Here is an 18,209-nt window from a genome sequence, read left to right as displayed (position 1 = left end):
TTTTCTATTTAAGTCAAACTTTTTATATCATATTCTGATTTATCGACCGTATTTTATTAATAACTTGATGAATTTATGGCTATATCGGTCTTTTTCTACTCATAGTATAAGGGAGTAGAGATCAAAGTGGATAATGAAATGATAGATATGAAAGTATTCGCTAGGTAGCGAACAAGTGTTTTCGTTCAATACATGGCCTACATGCCTAATTTCACCTCCTTAAAATTTTCACACTTGTTCGCTACCTAGCGAATACTTTCATATCTATTATTTCATTATCCACTTTGATCTCTACTCCCTTATACTCTGAGTAGAAAAAGACCGATATAGCCATAAAATGATTAAGTTAAATATAGAATATGGTCGATAAATCAGAATTTGATAAAGACCTTCTCAGCCTAAAAACCTTTTCAGCCTATATACCTTTTCGGACTTAAGACATTTTCGGCCAAATGACCAATCCGGCTTAATGACGTTTTTTTTTCGACCAAACGATATATCGGCCTGGTGACCTTTTCGACCTACCAACATTTTCGGCCCAATGCCCAATGACCTTTCCGATCTTATAACGTTTTTGGCCTAACTATCTAATCGCTTATTTCGATAATACTGTATATATTTCAACGTAAACTGCGATGTAAGAGCTTTTTAAGTAAAAAAAATGAATCCATTTACGCCTTATTTCTTTAGTGGAGGTTTAAGTGTACGACACCCAGTAGTCCAATGAAGAATTCTTCGTTTGGTGGAAAGTTTTCTTAGACTGGAGTGAGAATCGAAGCCACACTACGTGGATATCATACACCTAAATGGCTGGCGCTGCTAACCGCACGGCCACGAAACCCATACTTTATAACTCGCTTACTAACTCACTAATTCACTCAGTAATGAACTCACTTACTCTCACGGAACAGATCTCATATACTCATAAACCAACAAACTCACTTACTCACTATGTCACTCACTGACCTACTAACTCATTTACTTATTATCCCGCATACACTCACCAATTTAACAATTCTCTTACCAACACATTAAAACTTACGGAGCAACTCCCTGTAAGCTGTAATTACCCCAATTCGTAACTGACTCACTATCCAACTCACCTAATCTTGGAGCACCTCACATTCACCCTCTCACCAATTCACTAGTCAAATTTATATTCACGAACTCACTCACCTAGTTCCAACTTACCCGATTATTGAGGAAGTCTTAAAATGTGATGCCACTCTTATGTTGTCCTTCGGCTCCGTTTTGCGTCGAGACATTTGAGCCTTATGCATGGGAGTGTTATAATGTTATAAGAAAAGCTAACATTGTTTGTTATTAAAAAATAGACCAAAGTCGTACTGAACAGACCACATCGAGCGTGAAAAGAGACGACTCATTCTGGTGGGACTGTTATGCGTAGAAATTTCGCCAACAGGACCACATTTCTAAGCATAACAGTCCTACTAATCATTTTTTGCTAAAAACACTATATTTTTTTAAATAGGGGAGCTTACGTATTTTCGGCCGTTTTGTTCTCTTCGTCATGGGCTTTTTTATTTGGAACCTGTTGATCAGTGTTGGTAAAAACTCAAATTCTCAAATCTCATGGTTGAGTTGTTTCACGCGCAATTCTTAACTCGCCAAACTCACCGCAGAAAAAATCATCCATGAGTTGACTCGCGATTTCACTCATTGCATTATTTCTTGGCGTTCTTATTATTTATATCAAGGTTTCTAGGATTATATGTTAGAACAAAAGCAAATCTAACATCTAACAATAACATTGAATGCCGTTCAAATTGATTTGGATACGTTTTACAAGCGAACGAGATTCCGGCGCTTGACTCGTGAGAGCGAGATTTTGCATCAAAATCTCGCACGTGAGAAAACGATTCAGAATCGCGCGCGAGTTTACTCACGCAGGAGCGGTTCATGAGTCTGCTTTGAGTGTGATTTTACCAACACTGCTGTTGATCTCAAAGTTGGCCTCACATCCTTTCCAACCAAGCTGAGTTATGTGCCCAAGTTTCAGGCAATTTGGACCACAAAAACCCCCCATGACGAAGAGAACAAACCTGCCGATAATACCCTTTGTCACCCTATTTGATTGGAAATACTTCAGGCATGGAAATATAAGCGATTTCTAACGATACTATGAAAACTTAAATCAAATTTGTTGCACCATTTGGCCAAAAATCAAGAGAAACCTGTTAGAAACTTAAATCGCGATTTTCTCAGTTTCAAGTTTTTCAACATGGGTCAACTATGCGTAGAACGGCAGTTACACTACGTGTGCAGTCCACTGCAGTCTGCCATATTTTAAATGTTTCACAATATTCGCGTCTTTGTATACTTGGCACAAATCATATCACAAATGTACCAAGATAACGATCTCTTCAAAAATTTCAAACACATTCCCATCAATCACTACCTTAACACTAACACCACTAGGCCTGCCTCTGTCTCCATCCGCTATCATGTCCTTCGTCTTGGTAGAGTTAACCCTTTGAAGCCGGATTTTTTCCAAGCGTTATTATGGAGTTTTTTGTACGTTTTTCTGCAGTTTTGGTGGTCAATAGCATAAAAACGGTAAAATATTATGCAGAATATTTTTTCTGGATATCCTAGGTCATCCAAACTATTCTTGAGTATAGATCCTATAGTTAGCGAGTGTAACGGTAACTTCTTTCATTATACAAAGCTACGATTTGTAATCTATCATGTCCAGTAAGTTTTCTGAAAGTTCAGTAGATAGTGTCAGATCAGTCGGGATATCCAAGGTTATCCAAACTGTTCTTGAGTTTAGATCCTAAAGACTACGAGTGTAACGATAACTTCTTTCATTATACAAAACTACGATATGTAATCTATCATGTTCAGTAAGTCTTCTGAAAAGTTAATATCAGATCAGTTGGGTTTTCCTAGGACATCCAAACTGTTGTTGAGTTTAGATCCTAAAGTCTGCGGGTGTAACGGTAATTTCTTTCGTTATACAAAGCTAAGATTTGTATTCTATCATGCCAGTAAGTCTTCTTAAAGGTTACTAGACAATATCAGATAAGTCGGGATATCCTAGGTCATCCAAACTGTTCTTGAGTTTAGATTCTGAAGTCTACGAATGTAATGGTAATTACATTCATTATACAAAGCTAAGATTTGTAATCTAACATGCCCAGTAAGTCTTCTGAAAGATCAATAGACAGTATCAGATTAGTCGGGATTTCCTAGGTCATCCAAACTGTTCTTGAGTTTAGATCCTAAAGTCTATGGGTGTAATGATAACTACTCTCATTATACAAAGCTACGATTTGTAATCTATCATATCCAGTAAGTCTTCAGAAAGGTTAATAGACAATATCAGATCAGTCGGGATATCCTAGGTTATCCAAACTGTTCTTGAGCTTAGATCCTATAGTCTGCGGTTGTAACGGTAAGTTCTTTCATTATACAAAGCTACGAGTTATGATCTATCATGTCCAGTAAGTCTGCTAAAAGTTCAATAGACAGTATTACATCAGCTAGGATATCCTGGATCATCCATGGAGCTCCATCGCCGATAGCGACAGAAATTCGGGAGCAAAAGTGGAGGTGGGTCGGCCACACTCTACGTTGGGGCGGGAACTAAATCTGTAAACAAGCGGGGGAACCCAGTTGGACATCGCAGCAGAGGCAGACCTTGAGGCTCATGGCGGCTCAGCCAATCAGGCAAGTCGACAGAAATTCGATCTGGCCACAGATCAAGGCGATGACTGGCAATCACCCAGGATGGAGATCTTTCAATTCGGCCCTTTGCACCACCATGGGTGCCCAGGACTGGATGTAAAGTAAGTAGTAAATACTGTAATTGTAAGACAGACAACAAAGGGCTACCAGGGTACGAGACAGATTTGATCTGGGAGTACCTACCCAGACAACCAGTGATCGTATAAGATGTTGCATAAGATGATAAAGTGGAGGCGATATGCGTACATTTTACATGCGCTTAAATGGAGGCATGTACGCATGTGGCTCCACTTTATCATCTTATGCAAGATCTTATACGATTACTGGTTGTCTGGGTACCTTTATGATGAATCATTTATCAAAGGGCAGTACGAAAACGGATAAGTGTTCAATAAATGGTATCGATTACGTTGCTGTTTAATATCCTTTCCTTTATTTCATAATCAATCCAAAATTAATAAACAACCTTCTTTCCCCATCCAAAGTTTCCTGCATAACCAGCACCGAACGATCCCCAAGGAAGACCCCATGGGTAGGAAGCAGCATGACCACCGAGATTTGCCTGGACTTCGGTTTTGTGTCCACCACCATAAACACCATAAGCTGGAGACCAATCCTGAGCGTAGGATGGGTAAGCGACCAATCCGTGCTGCTGATAATGAGGCTGGTAGTCATTCCACTTGTTCCAACCGTTCCACGAGTTCCATGCGGTCGAGTAGGGCCAAGCACTAGTAGGGCTGGCAGCTACAACTGTGGTGGTAGCAGCAGGAAGATATGATCCTTGAACAGTAACAGCCAGCGAGGCGATGAGGAAAGCGATGAAGGTTTTCATTTTCACGAAGGTTATTTGGCTTGACCGCTAGTCAAATGGAACGCTGAAGACGAACTGTGCTGAAAATAGCTTTGAATGGATCATTTTATACAGTTATGGTTTTCTTACAGTTTGCCACTTGATCAATGTGATTGTCTGCAATTATTTTTTCATGGTTCAATAATGACGATGACAATTCGAATGATATCTTCTCGATGACACTAATTCATGATTGATTGGCTCCCAGTTCGCATATCCAATAAACAAAATAATCCTGCAATCCACAAAACTTGATTTGAAGGCTTGTTCATCAAACATACAAGCTCCTCATTTGAATTATCACCAATTTCAATTATGTATCCTGTTTGTGTGTGTTATATGTCATTTGTGTTTTTCTATTGCATTCTAATTTATTTCGGCTTTGAGTTGTTATAAGCGTTTTTCGTTTGCAAACAAAATCAGTGACCCATGCAATAGAATGGAACGGCAGCAAGTTCCAGCAAGCACAGGCGTTTCCGCAGTTGATGTATAAAATAGCTCATCCGTCCACCATTTCGATACAGTTTGCCTTCAGCGCTTCAAACGTTCAAATCAAACAACAATCAAAATGAAAGCCATATTTGCCCTGGTGATCGCATCATTGGCTGTAGCAGCCCAAGGATCGTACCTTCATGGCACCACCGCAGTCGTCACCGGTGCCACTTCCGCATGGCCCTACAACGCTGGGTGGAACTCGTGGAACGGATGGAACGGATGGAACGACTGGAACAACTGGAACGGCTACTATAACCAGCATCATGGCTACCCATATGGCCAGGATTGGTCTCCAGCTTATGGTGTTTATGGCGGACACAAGACCGTCGTCCAGGCCAACCTTGGAGCTCATGCTTCTTATCCATGGGGACTGCCATGGGGAAGCTACGGTGCTGGATACGCTGGAAACTACGGATGGGGCAAGAAGGTTGTGTACTGAAATAATGAAATAATGATTTTTGAATAAAGATTTTAACGGTTTGGCAATTTATCTATGTCGCTTTTCTTGCTGTAGTTCAAACAACAGTTCACAAACAATATACAGTTAACAGTCCTCCTACATCATGATACCACTTGGGGCTGTTCTTAAACCACGTAGACCAAATTTTGGCCATCTTAGACCCCCCTCCCCCTCGTAGACTTTTGTCCATACAAAAAATTGAAACTTGTATGGAGTGTAGACTTTGGCCAGATTCCCTTCCCCCAAGAAGTTCACCTGGTTTATTAACGGTCCCTTACATAACTCACCATAATATTTCGGTTATCACCCAACCAGTTCATCAAAAAAAGGAAAGCTTATATTATGGTCTAGCTCCTTCAAAAAAATCAATTTAATTAGTTACAGGGTGTTTCTGGAGTCTTTGAAAAAGGTTCCAAGGGCTTACAATTGCCTTTCAAATTGATGACGAGAATTAAAAGGGCGTTTTAGTGACGTCTAGTGTAGGTTTCAGGAGCACTTGAAGGGTTTTATGGGGAGGTCTCAGGAGTTTAAGGGCGTTCAGGGGTATTTCAAAGGGATTACGAGGATTTATGGAGCATGTCAATAATATGAAGCACCCCGGAGATCCCCCGGAACCTCCTTAAACATCCTGAAACCTCTTAGATCTTGTAGGACCTCTAGATACGCTTTGATATCCCTTGAAACACTCCTGAAACTCTCAGATACCCTTCCGAAATCACTAGGACCCCTGAAATGCCCCTGAAAACCATGACCAAATGACCTTGAAACCCAATGAAGCGCCCCTGAGACTGCCTAGAACCTCACTAAAAACCCGTGAAACGTCTTTGAGACCACTGAACCACTTCTGGAGCCCTCTGGAACCCTCTGAAACGCCCTGAGATACCCTGAAATGCCACTGAGATCCTCTTGAACACTCCTGATACCCCATGAAGTGCCCTTGAAATACCTTCAAACCCACTGGGGCACCCTGAAACATTCCTTGATCCCTCCTGGAATCCCTGGGGCCCCCTGAAAAGTTCACGAGACCCATAAAGCGCCCCTGGGAGCTCCTGGTATCCCCTGAAAATCTGTTACACCCCTAACTCCTTTACATAAAACCCCTGAGACCATTAGCGGAGCCAGCATTTTCTTTTTTCTTACTCACTCTCCTAAACACACACGAAAAAGAACGAGATGAAAGAGGAGGCAAGCTGCCCTCTCTTCTATCTTTCTCTTTCTCGTGTGTTTTTAGAAGAGTGAGTAAGAAAAAAGAAAATGCTGGCTCCGCTAATGTCTGAGACCCACTGAAACGCCCGGGCCCAGGACTCCCTGGAGCCCCCTGAAATCCCTTCAGGTCCCCTGAAGGGCCTCTGAAACCATTTGGCACACCCTGAAACGCGCTTAAGTTCTCAAGGTACCCCCTAAACCCTCTTGTACTCCCTGAAACACCCATAAGACCCCCTGGAATGCCCTTAGACTCCATGAAGCGCCACAGAGATATTACAAGGCATTCCAGGAGGCTCCAGAGGCTCTCAGATTCGTCGGGTATTCAGGATGGTTTTTACAGATGTTGCAATACTTTGTTGTCAGTTCCACAGAGATTTTAGGGGAAGTTTTAGAAGCGTTTCATGGCGGTTCAGGGCGATCCAAGACGTTTCAGAGGGGTTTTAGTGGGTTGCGAAGGTTCTCAAGTTCCATCTGGGTTTTGGGAGAAATGTAGAAGAATTTCATGTTTTTGATTAGATAGAAGGCTGAATAATAACATTAGTTTTAACAACGAATATTTTCAGATGAAGTTATTTCCACTTATTTCTATAATAAGAGCGGAACAGTTTCACATAAGTCCTTTTTTTCTAATTTGACCTGACCATTTTTTTTTGCATTAGTGATCGACCATGTAATTACATATGTACCTCAGCTGGTTGAAGGATTCGATAATTGAAATCAATACATTACAATAACAATTTAAACAATCGTCAATGAAAACACGAGAAAAGCAGAATAACGTCAAGGTGGATTAATTGTACCCACAAAAAATACTTTCTCTCTCTCTCAAGACTGTCTAGTGTCTACATAAGTCTATCAGTCTATAGAAAAATACTAAAATATTAGAAAATTTAAAGATAAAAAGACAAAATCTATAAGTTATGCGTTCTTTCTTACGAAGACGAAGCTAGTGTATTTACGTTCCCTGGTCATAAGTTACTCGTACAGTAAAATGGATTTTTCTCAAACAAGTGCAGCTATTCGAATTGAAATATTTGGTAATTGCTAAACGGCCAAATCCTTTATTTCATCATTATCTCTTGAATTCAGTACACCACCTTCTTGCCCCATCCGTAGTTTCCAGCGTATCCAGCTCCGTAGCTTCCCCATGGCAGACCCCACGGATAGGAAGCATGACCTCCATGGTTCGCCTGGACAACGGTCTTGTGTCCATACAGACCATGAGCTGGCGACCAATCCTGAGCATATGGGTAGCCCACCAATCCATGGTGCTGGTTATAGAGGCCGTTCCAGTTATTCCAGTCATTCCATCCGTTCCACGAGTTCCATCCAGCGTTGTAGGGCCAGGCGGCAGCAGCACCGGTGACGACGGCGGTGGTAGCAGGAAGATACGATCCGTGGGCTGCAACAGCCAAGGATGCGATGACCAGGGCGAAAATGGCTTTCATTTTGAGTGTTGGTGGGTTTTGACGATTGAAGCGCTGAAGGCAAACTGTATCGAATTGATGGATCGATGCTTCGTTTTATACAACTGCGGGACATAACCATCGCGGAAGTACTTTACCGGTAGCGATTGTCGTTCTACTGACAGCCACGGATCACTGATTTCGATTGCATAGATTCAGTCATAGAGCTATATCTTGACCAAAACTTTTCGTACCTGTATAAGTTCCATCGAATTCGATGTTTGTTTACTACACGCAACCTGAGATTGGCAGATTCTAATACAGTTGGGTATGAAACATATACAAATATTGTATTAGGGCCTTGCAAATACAAAAATTGGTAGGTGGCAGTATACCAAAAATTGTATTGGCTTCCTAGAATCTGGAAAAGGAAAATTTCGCATGTGTGCGTGTGCTCTGTCGCACTGGTTTCTCATTATTTGTTCTATTTTCAGACTGATCATGGCAGCAGCGGCGGCATCAAATACCAATACATGTTTAAAAAGAAATACGGGCGGCGGCGGGAATCGAACCGAGGCACTGTAATGGTGATACACAGTACCTTGCGCTCTAACCAGCACGGCTACAACTGCACATGAATAGACAAGAGGCTGAAAGCCATCATGATCAACACAAACGTGGCTTGGTGATGGAAGTGATACAGCCGCCACACTGCACAATGGGTCCAGAGCCGTATTTGCGAAGACAAAACTGTTTAAGCTTCAGCTTTAAGTTTTAAGACACATATTGTGTTTTAGAAAGTTTATTTTCAAATGTTGACCCTATTCCCTATTATTGTTATGTTAGGGTGGTTCGTCTGGTTAAACTGATTCAAAAATCTGCTTTCTAATAATTTTATGTGCGATGCCATGATGGATGGTGATGGATCGTTTAATTAGAAATTCCACCAATAAACGGCAAATTTTAAATTTCATATATCTCAGGACTCTCACCACTTAGAAAGTTGGTGTCTTCGACAACGTTGTTAAGGCTTACAGTTATAATGGTCCACTAGGCGGCGCTAGTTACACATTTGCTAAATCATTCAAATGATTGATATTTTTTCGTGAAGTAATCAACAAGCTGTAAGTTTGTTTTCTTTGAACGTGTCTAAGTCAAGTCAAAGGTTTTTCAAAGAGCTATGTATTAGTCATAATTGTGCAATGTCGCATTTCATTCGGTTCACTTGATCCAGAGATATAGCAATTAAACGAAGAACACTCAAATATGAACTACTTTATTAGAGTTGCTCCAATTCTATGTAAAGTTATCCAATCGAGCCCAAATTTGTACCGTTTATAGCTTACTAGTTGTGCAACTGGCACGAAAAATTTGAGAATATTTGGTGCATTTTTGAAAAAGTTACAGCTTGCTGAATATATTTGAAATAATAAATAAAAGTTACATGCTTCAATTAATTCGTAACTAGCGCCGCCTACTGAACGAACCTTGAACCAATCAGCTAATCAACTGAGCAGCCGTAACCAATCTAACAACATCGCCGAAGACATCAAATTTCTATGTGATCTGAGTCCTGAGATATATGGAATATAATATTTGTTTGCTCACTAGCGCTGCCTTGTGGTGGAATTTTGAATCAAACGGCTCATCATTTGTTAGTTCTTGACCAGCCAAATAATATTGCCGAAGACACCAACTCTCTAAGTAACCAGGATGATGAGATATTTGGTATAAACATTTCATCAGTGTTACGTCTGTTTGTCTCTGGTATGACAGATATCACAGACAGCAAGACGTAGCACTGGCGAAATTTCCGTACCGTACATCTTAGCACCATGATTACTTAAATATTCGGTATACTTGGCAAAGTTGTTAGGCCAGCCAAGGTTTTACTGGTGATGGGCCGTTTGATTCAAAATTCCACCACTAGGTAGCGCTGACGATAAATTAATTATTATATTCCATATATCTCAGAACTCTGATTACTTAGAAAATTGGTTTCTTCGGCAATGTTGTTTGGTTTATTAAGGCGTTTCAGTTGATTAGCTGATTGGTTCAGGATTCTGCCAGTAGACGGCGCTAGTTGCAAATTAGAAGAAGCATGTATCTTTTACTTATTATCTCGAATATATTCAGCAACCTGTAACTTTCTATAATATGTAGGGAATATTCTCACATTTTATCTGCTAGTTGCACAACTAATTAGCTATAAATGGTACAAATTTGAGCTCGATTGGATAGTTTTACATGAAGTTGGAGCGACTCTAGTAAAATGTTTCATATTTGAGTGTTCTTCGTTAAAGTGCTATATCTCTGGATTAAGTGAACCGAATGAAATGAAATTTTGCACATTTATGACTAATATATAGCTCTTTGAAAAACCTTTGACTTGACTTAAATATGTTCAAAGAAAACTAAATTACAGCTTTTTGATTGCTTTACGAAAAAAAACATTCATTTCCATAATTTTGCAAATGTGTAACTTGCGCTTCCTTGTGCCAACATTGTGTGGACCATTAACTGTAAGCCCTTGACCTACCAAACAACATTGTCAAAGACACCAACTTTGTAAGTGACCAGAATTCTGAGATATATTAAATTTAAAATTTGCTTGACCTCTAGCACCGCCTAGTGGTATATACAAAAGCATGCTAAGTTTTAAAAATTGCTTAAAACATTTTTAGCAAGTTGTATCCTTTTATAAAGTCCACCAAAACTATTTTGATTACTTGTTCCTCAACGAGTTTGATTTAATTGGTGCAAATTTGGGCTTGATTGATTATTCAACTTTACACGAAATTAGAGTCCTTCTATCTATATCTAGTTTTTGACTTCCGTTTATCAAATTACTGTACCTTAGGACTAAGCGAACCGAATTAAATTAAATTTTGAAAGTTTATGACTAATGTATTGGTCTTCATGTATCGTTGGACTCGACTAAAATATGACCAAAGGCAAAAAAGTTGCAATTTATTGAAAACTTTTTCGAAAAGTTCTAATGATTCGAATGTTTTATCCAAGGGATGAAAGTCTCTTTAATAAAGACAAATCAATCAAATCAATCGAATGTTTTATTTTTGTAAATTTGCTATAACTTTGTAAAACATTCTGATATTGTATAGAGAATAATTAATCAGCAAATTTTTGGATAAGCCACACTTGATTGACCGTAATGAAAAAAAAAAAGAAATGGCAGAACTTGGCAGAAACATTTTTGTCTTCGTAAATACGACTCTAGATTCATTGTGCACTGAAAAGCCCGCATCCAGCAGGTTGCTGTTTGCAAGTGGAAAATTCCATGTAGACAATAGGACGCGAAGCTCAGCAGCGAAGCGAAAGTTATTTTTAGACGCAACCCGGTTCAACTTCTCGGGTTTGAATGGAGGTGTTTGTGTGTAGTGGTATGGAAGCTATGAAACCGTGTAGCGCATCTTAAGGCGAAACTGGAAGCATTTCCTCACTTTTTGGTTTTGGATTTTTTATTAAATAACGAAGCAATATTTTCAAAATCGGTTTTCGTTCACATGTAGAGTATGGATCAAGGTATCTTCTGAATTTTTTATGTAGTGGAAAATGTTTTTGGTTTTTGCAGAAACCATTTTTGAATGAAATTTCACAAAAAAATGGTTTTTGCAAAAATGGAAAACATTTTCCACCTCAAAAAAAAATCAGGAGATACCTTGATCCATACTCTACATGTGCACGAAAACCGATTTTGAAAATATTGCTTCGTTATTTAATAAAAAATCAAAAACCAAAAAAAAATGAGAAAATGCTTCCAGTTTCGCCTTAATACAACGAATGGATTATGATTTATCACATTTTCTGTACGTTTTTAATACATAAATTGGTGGAAAAGGCATATCTCAATTTTTGGTAGCTTTTCTTGTTTTGCGTGTAGCAACAGGATTTATCGTTATCGATATTCGAAAATTTAAAGCGAAGAGATCACATATTTCTTTCCTTCTTGGTCTTTCTCAGCGAGCCCCACAATCGCTAGTGAACCATAAAGCTTTGGTACATAACCGTTGAAAACTAGTAAGATGCAGTTTAAGCGAGGAAATCACAACTGTATAAAACGTAACATCCGAATCTATTTTCAGTACAGTTCATCTTCAGCGTTGCAGTCATCAATTGATCAAGCCAAACAATTGCGCCAGCATGAAAGCCTTCATCACTCTCATCATCGCCTCGCTGGTAGTTGCTGCCCAAGGATCATATCTTCCAACTGCGACCACCACAGTTGTGACTGCCGACCCTACTGGAGCTTGGCCCTACTCGTCCGCATGGAACTCGTGGAACGGCTGGAGCAAGTGGAATGACTACCAGCCTCACTACCAGCAGCACGGATTGGTCGCTTATCCATCGTACGCTCAGTATTGGTCTCCCGCTTATGGTGTCTATGGTGGTGGACACAAAACCTGTTGGAAACTAGTCCACCATGGCCATCCAGGCCATAGCGAGACTAGCTCCGTCGATGCCTGTTTCTAAATTACAATGAAAATAAAACGCTAGACATCTTCCATCAAACTAGACGGCTGCCGACTGATACCTCAATCAGCAACCGTCACACTCTTTATTCATTCCAGGTATATACAATTTGACTATCTTCTTTAATAACAACATACCTACGCCAACAAATCTACCTCGCTCCAACACTCCAAACTCGTACCTGAAGGTTCGACGCTACTCGAGCGTTCAACGCTACCTAACTTCCAACAAAACCGTCGTCCAGCAAATCTCGGTGGTCATGCTGCTTCCTATCCATGGGGTCTTCCATGGGGATCGTACGGTGCCGAATATGCAGGAAACTTTGGATGGGGAAAGAAGGTTGTTTATTAAATTTTGAATGATTATGAAATAAAGGACAGGATATTGAACAGCAACGTAATCGATACCATAAATTGAACACTTATCCGCTTTCATACTGCCCATTTGACAAATGATTCATCATAAAGGTAGGTACTCCCGGATCAAACTACATAGCGGCATACCGTGCTAGCCTTTTGTTGTCTGTCTTACAATGAGCAAGTCTGTAACGTGTTGCATTTCTAGCAACTGTTCCACCTACACGCATTATTCAAACAAATTGCAAATCACAAACAACTCTAAACTGGTTATATCCTATTCCTATTGCACAATTACGAAGTCTATTGGATTTCTTCATTTGTATACATTTTGAGTTGGATCAAATGAACCAAAATATTGAAAACTCTTTTCATCTTCGTTCTGAAGCTTCTCAACTAAGCCTTATAATATAACACTATTTAATCTTTTAACGCCCTGATACCGAACGCCTCCAATAGACGGTGTATGGTTTGGGCGTTTTTGTTTTTTTTTCTTTAAAAATCGTTTTTTTGTGTCTTAACACCTATGTGCCTGAGCCTCATTTTGCACCCAATCTCAAAACTTCAAAAATCTGATTCTCAGCTGTTTCTCAACGAAACTTAATGAAATTTTGACAGTTGATCACAAAATCTTTCAAGTTTATGTAATCGGTATCATGGTTCCGGATTTTTCCGTTGTTCCGGATTTATGGCCAGGGGTACTGGGTAACCTTCTTATCAGATAGAGGTGCAACCTATAATTTGCCTTCGAAAACTAGCTTGCGGCATATCAAACTTCATGATTTTGCAAAACAGGAGTATTGGACCATGTTTCCAGAAATTTCGGATGAAAAATCTGCGATTGCGGAATGCGGAAAGCTGGAGATTGTGCATTGCTTAATTTATGTTAATTTAAGAGAAATCTAGTGTTTTGTAGTTAAACTGGTAATTGTTGGATAAAAAGTGTAAATATCTACAGTCATGTAGTGCGCTGCAATCAGCAGGATGCAGATTAACAACCGAAGAATCTAATAATTCAACCAAATGCCATCACGACGACGAGGAAACCAGGATGAATTGGACAGACAACTGTTTCGAAGCAGTCTAACAATGGTGTGCCTGAACGTTAACCAAGCGTATCCTTCCTGGAGTCTACCCTTCCACTAACAACTCCAAAATTCCCGTGACACCTAGGCCTGAGAGATCGTAGAGCTGTCTACATTTTTCGTAGGTGTGCAAAGCTAACCATCCTTTCCCATCCCTCAGCAGTCGCAAGGACGTGGCCAGGACAATACTCGACCATTGGAGAATTGCGTCAGTCTTGTCAAAGAGTCAGAGATTAGTCCCAAATCTTTGTGCTTTGGTTCGGACGGGAAGGAGGCAACCGTCATAACAGCGGTCTAGGACTGTACCACCTACGAATTTGTGCGACTCGCTTAATGCTAATGCTAATGCTAATATTTCCAGAAATTTCGGATATACTGGCCACTTCTCCGGATGTTCCGGAATCCTGGAGCCCCAGGAAAGTGGCCACTTTCTGACCGGTACTGAAATCTAGCTTGCGACACATTAAACTTCATGATGTTGCAAAACAAAGTATTGGACCATGTTTCTAGAAATTTCGGATACAGTGACCACTTCTCCGGATGTTCCGGAAACCTAGCGCCCCCAGGGATATGGCCACTTTCTGACCGGTTCTGAAACCTAGCTTGCGACATATCAAACTATATTATTTTTCAAATCAGGAGTATTGGACCATGTTTTGCAAAATCGTGAAGTTTGATAAGTCGCAAGCTAGGTTTTATACCTGGGTCCGGAACATCCGGAGAAGTGGCCAGTGTATCCGAAAACTCTAGAAACAAGGTCCAATACTCTTGTTTTGCAAAATCATAAAGTTTGATATGTCGCAAGCTAGGTTTCAGAACCGATCAGTAACTGGCCACTTCCCTGGGAGCACATGGGTCCGGAACATCCGGAAAAGTGGCCATAATATCCGAAATTTCTCGAAACATGGTCCAATACTCTTGTTTTTCAAAATCATGAAGTTTGATATGCCACAAGCTAGTTTTCGGAGTCAAATTACAAGTTGCACCTCTATCTGATAAGGAGGTCACCCCAGTACCCCCGGCCTTAAATCCGGAACCATGATACCGGTTACATAAACTAGAAGGATTTTGTGATCAACTGTCAAAATTTCATTAACTTTCGTTGAGGAACGGCTGAGAATCAGATTTTTGAAGTTTTGAGATTGGGTGCAAAATGAGGCTCAGGCACATAGGTGTTAAAAGCATATCTACATTGTTTAAACCATTTAAAAATTGATGTTTTGGTCACCTTTCTTTGTTGTATTGAATCGCAAGATTTACCATATTATAAATTTTCCTTAATTATTACATTATAGTTAAAGAGTTTAGTAGAGTTGAAAACACTCTAAAACTGTTTTCTTGAATTACACGAAACATCAACATACACTCCCGATCAAAAGTTTGGGGTCACCCCCTCAAAAACATGTCATTCTTTTAGACTCATATCTCCGCCAATTTGCGTCCGATTTCAAAACCCTAGGTCTCATTCAAAAGATAAAAAGTCAAAGAAACTATGAACATGATTTATGTGAAACTTTAAAAAAAATGTATGTAAACTTAACCCAAAGTTGCCAAATTTTCCAAAAAAAAATAATATAAACTTACGACAGTGTAGCTGGAAATTGGGTCGTCCAAATTTTAAGATGAGAGCGGTAATATAACCTATTTTCTATTAGCTTTCAACTGCTTTTTACAGAACTTAGCTAAAAAATCTAGAAAAAAAAAGTTATTAAGTAAATTACTTCTTCATGTCATCGACCAAAAGTTTGGGGTCACTCCTCAAAAAGGTGTATCGGCCAAAAGTTTTGGGTCATCATCGTAAAACACGGAAAATTGATTTGTAGATATCTTTGGCTCTGGAGCACCACCAGGCATTTGGAGAACTTTATTTCATGATTTTTCTCGTTAAAAATGGTCAAATCACAGGATGCTTCATTTGACAATCCAAGAAAATCACTTTCCGAACCTGTTTTATACAAATTCATTACAATTCGAGACAAGTTGTTCTCAAAAACTTCGAACTTTAATGCAACCAGAATTCTAGAATGGGATGCAAACAATGATTACATTGGAAAATTGTTTATTTTTTGCACGCCATGTGCCCATTGGTGCATATATGCACCATTCATATTGTATCAAATTAAGGGTTTAAATACACATTTTAGTTCTTTTCAACGTATGACTACACAAATAAATAGTAAATCTGTTAGAGAACTATTTTTATTTCAACCCATGAGCATAACTATGCCATTAATTGAGACGTCAAAGTTTGTCATTATTTTTTTGTCGAAAAAATAGCTTTTCGTGAAAACTTTTTTTGACAAAAACATTGAATTTGTATGCGCATACTTAGTGTAATACCTTTAGATAGAGAACAACATGTGAAATCATGATTTACAATTAAAAACATTCAAAAAACTTCATTAGTCTCAGAGATACAAGGGTTGAAAGTTATGGTGCTCTACAGACACCATGGGCGGGAAAGGGTTAAACATATGTAACTGTGGCGAGCGTATCACTAATATGTAGCTTATTTGACGTAGGGCATCGCGCTACTTGGGCGGTGGCTTCTATATTCGTCTGTTTGCCACTATAACTCAGTCAATTTTGAACCAATTGACTTGAAATGTTGTACACGGGTAGATACTATACCTTTCTCACTGCATTCCAATAATTGTGTCAATTGGTTCAGATTTGACTGATTTATAGTGGCAAACAGACGAATATAGAAGCCACCGCCCAAGTGGCGCGATTCCCTACACGATGTTAATATTATTTTATATTTCAGATTATCAACCGAAGAATCTAGTAATTCAACCAAATGCCAACAAAATGACGAGGATGAATTGGCCAGACAATATAATAATATAATAATCCATTTATTTATCATTTGATAATTTACAATAAAACATAAATTCATCTTATTATCTAAACACATACAAACAAATTCATCTTCTTCGAACATTAATAAATCTTATTGTCTAAAACGTTCTTTAATCCACCTCACACAATTTCTCTTGAATTCAGGAACACTTCTCATAGTTCTTATTTCAATTGGCAATTCATTAAATATTCTTATTCCACTAAAATAAATTGATTTTTGCGTACTTGTCATAGTAAATGGCACAACACGTAAATCATCACTTCGTCTAGTTGAATAATTATGTATGTTTCGTCCACGCAAAATAATATTTGTCAAGTATTCCGGCAAGAGGTTATTAGTCAATTTAAAGATTATTGTCAATACATTAAAAACTATTCGTTCTTTGACTGACAGCCATTGTAATGTGTCCAACATAACTCTTATGGGTGTATACCTGTTGCAGCTCAGAATAAACCTCATAAACTTGTTTTGCAATCTTTGCAATCTTTTCTGATGTATATCACTAGCTAAAAATATCACTGAGGAACAATAATCAATATGTGGTGCCACCAAAGTTTTATACACAAATATTTTACTCCAAAACGTCATTTGACTACTCAATCGAACTAGCATGCCGTACTTTTTCGCTATCTTTTTAATCACATTGTCGATGTGTGCTTTGAATGTCAATTTTTGGTCAATTAGGACCCCGAGGTACTTAAAGACCTCTACTCTCTCAATTTCAATTCCTTCAATATAAATTTTCAAATCTGCATAATTTAGCTGCTTCTTATTACTTATAATCATTGTCTTAGTTTTCTGAACATTTAATTTAAGTTTTTTCACTTTTAACCATGTATCCAATAATTTAATATCTTCTCTCAATTTTCTGCTAGCTGCCTCTGCATTTTTTTCTGCAACAAAAATCACTGTATCGTCAGCAAATAAATTAACATCACAATGTTTAATGGCCTTCTTCATGTCATTTATGTACAAAATAAATAGGAGAGGTCCTAACACGCTACCCTGTGGAACACCAAGTGGTACTAATTTCGGCAACGAAGTGGAATTTCCATACTGACAAATTTGCGTGCGATCAGATAAATAAGACTGAAACCACCTGAGAACGTTTCCTCCCATGCCATATTTACTCAAAGTATTCAGCATTTCCGGGCGAGAGATAGTTTCAAACGCACGTTTAAGATCTAAAAACAGAACAACAATCGTTTTCTTCTCTTCAATCATTCGTTTCCATTTATACAACAATAAATTAAGGGCAGATTCACATGAATGATGTTGTCTAAACC

At 38.9% G+C, this 18,209-nt stretch overlaps 3 protein-coding genes across 3 annotated transcripts; 1 reads left to right on the top strand and 2 right to left on the bottom strand.

The window, feature by feature from the left end:
* Positions 1 to 4,129: 4,129 nt before the first annotated feature.
* Positions 4,130 to 4,566, bottom strand: LOC115265804 (uncharacterized). Its single transcript, XM_029871747.2, has one exon. It carries the CDS (start codon positions 4,541 to 4,543, stop codon positions 4,166 to 4,168), a length of 378 nt encoding a protein of 125 aa, XP_029727607.1. The 5' UTR covers positions 4,544 to 4,566; the 3' UTR covers positions 4,130 to 4,165.
* A 532-nt stretch (positions 4,567 to 5,098) lies between these two features.
* On the top strand, positions 5,099 to 5,546 carry LOC115265805 (uncharacterized). Its single transcript, XM_029871748.2, has one exon. The coding sequence runs from the start codon at positions 5,130 to 5,132 to the stop codon at positions 5,493 to 5,495; it is 366 nt and encodes a 121-aa protein (XP_029727608.1). The 5' UTR covers positions 5,099 to 5,129; the 3' UTR covers positions 5,496 to 5,546.
* Positions 5,547 to 7,761: 2,215 nt separating this feature from the next.
* LOC115265806 (uncharacterized) lies at positions 7,762 to 8,327 on the bottom strand. Its single transcript, XM_029871749.2, has one exon. The coding sequence runs from the start codon at positions 8,168 to 8,170 to the stop codon at positions 7,808 to 7,810; it is 363 nt and encodes a 120-aa protein (XP_029727609.1). The 5' UTR covers positions 8,171 to 8,327; the 3' UTR covers positions 7,762 to 7,807.
* Between the last annotated feature and the right edge of the window lie 9,882 nt (positions 8,328 to 18,209).

Source organism: Aedes albopictus, chromosome 2, assembly GCF_035046485.1.
Source record: "Aedes albopictus strain Foshan chromosome 2, AalbF5, whole genome shotgun sequence".
NCBI lineage: Eukaryota > Metazoa > Arthropoda > Insecta > Diptera > Culicidae > Aedes > Aedes albopictus.
The sequence above is the reverse complement of the archived record's forward strand: the minus strand, read 5'-3'. Positions and strand labels throughout refer to the sequence as shown.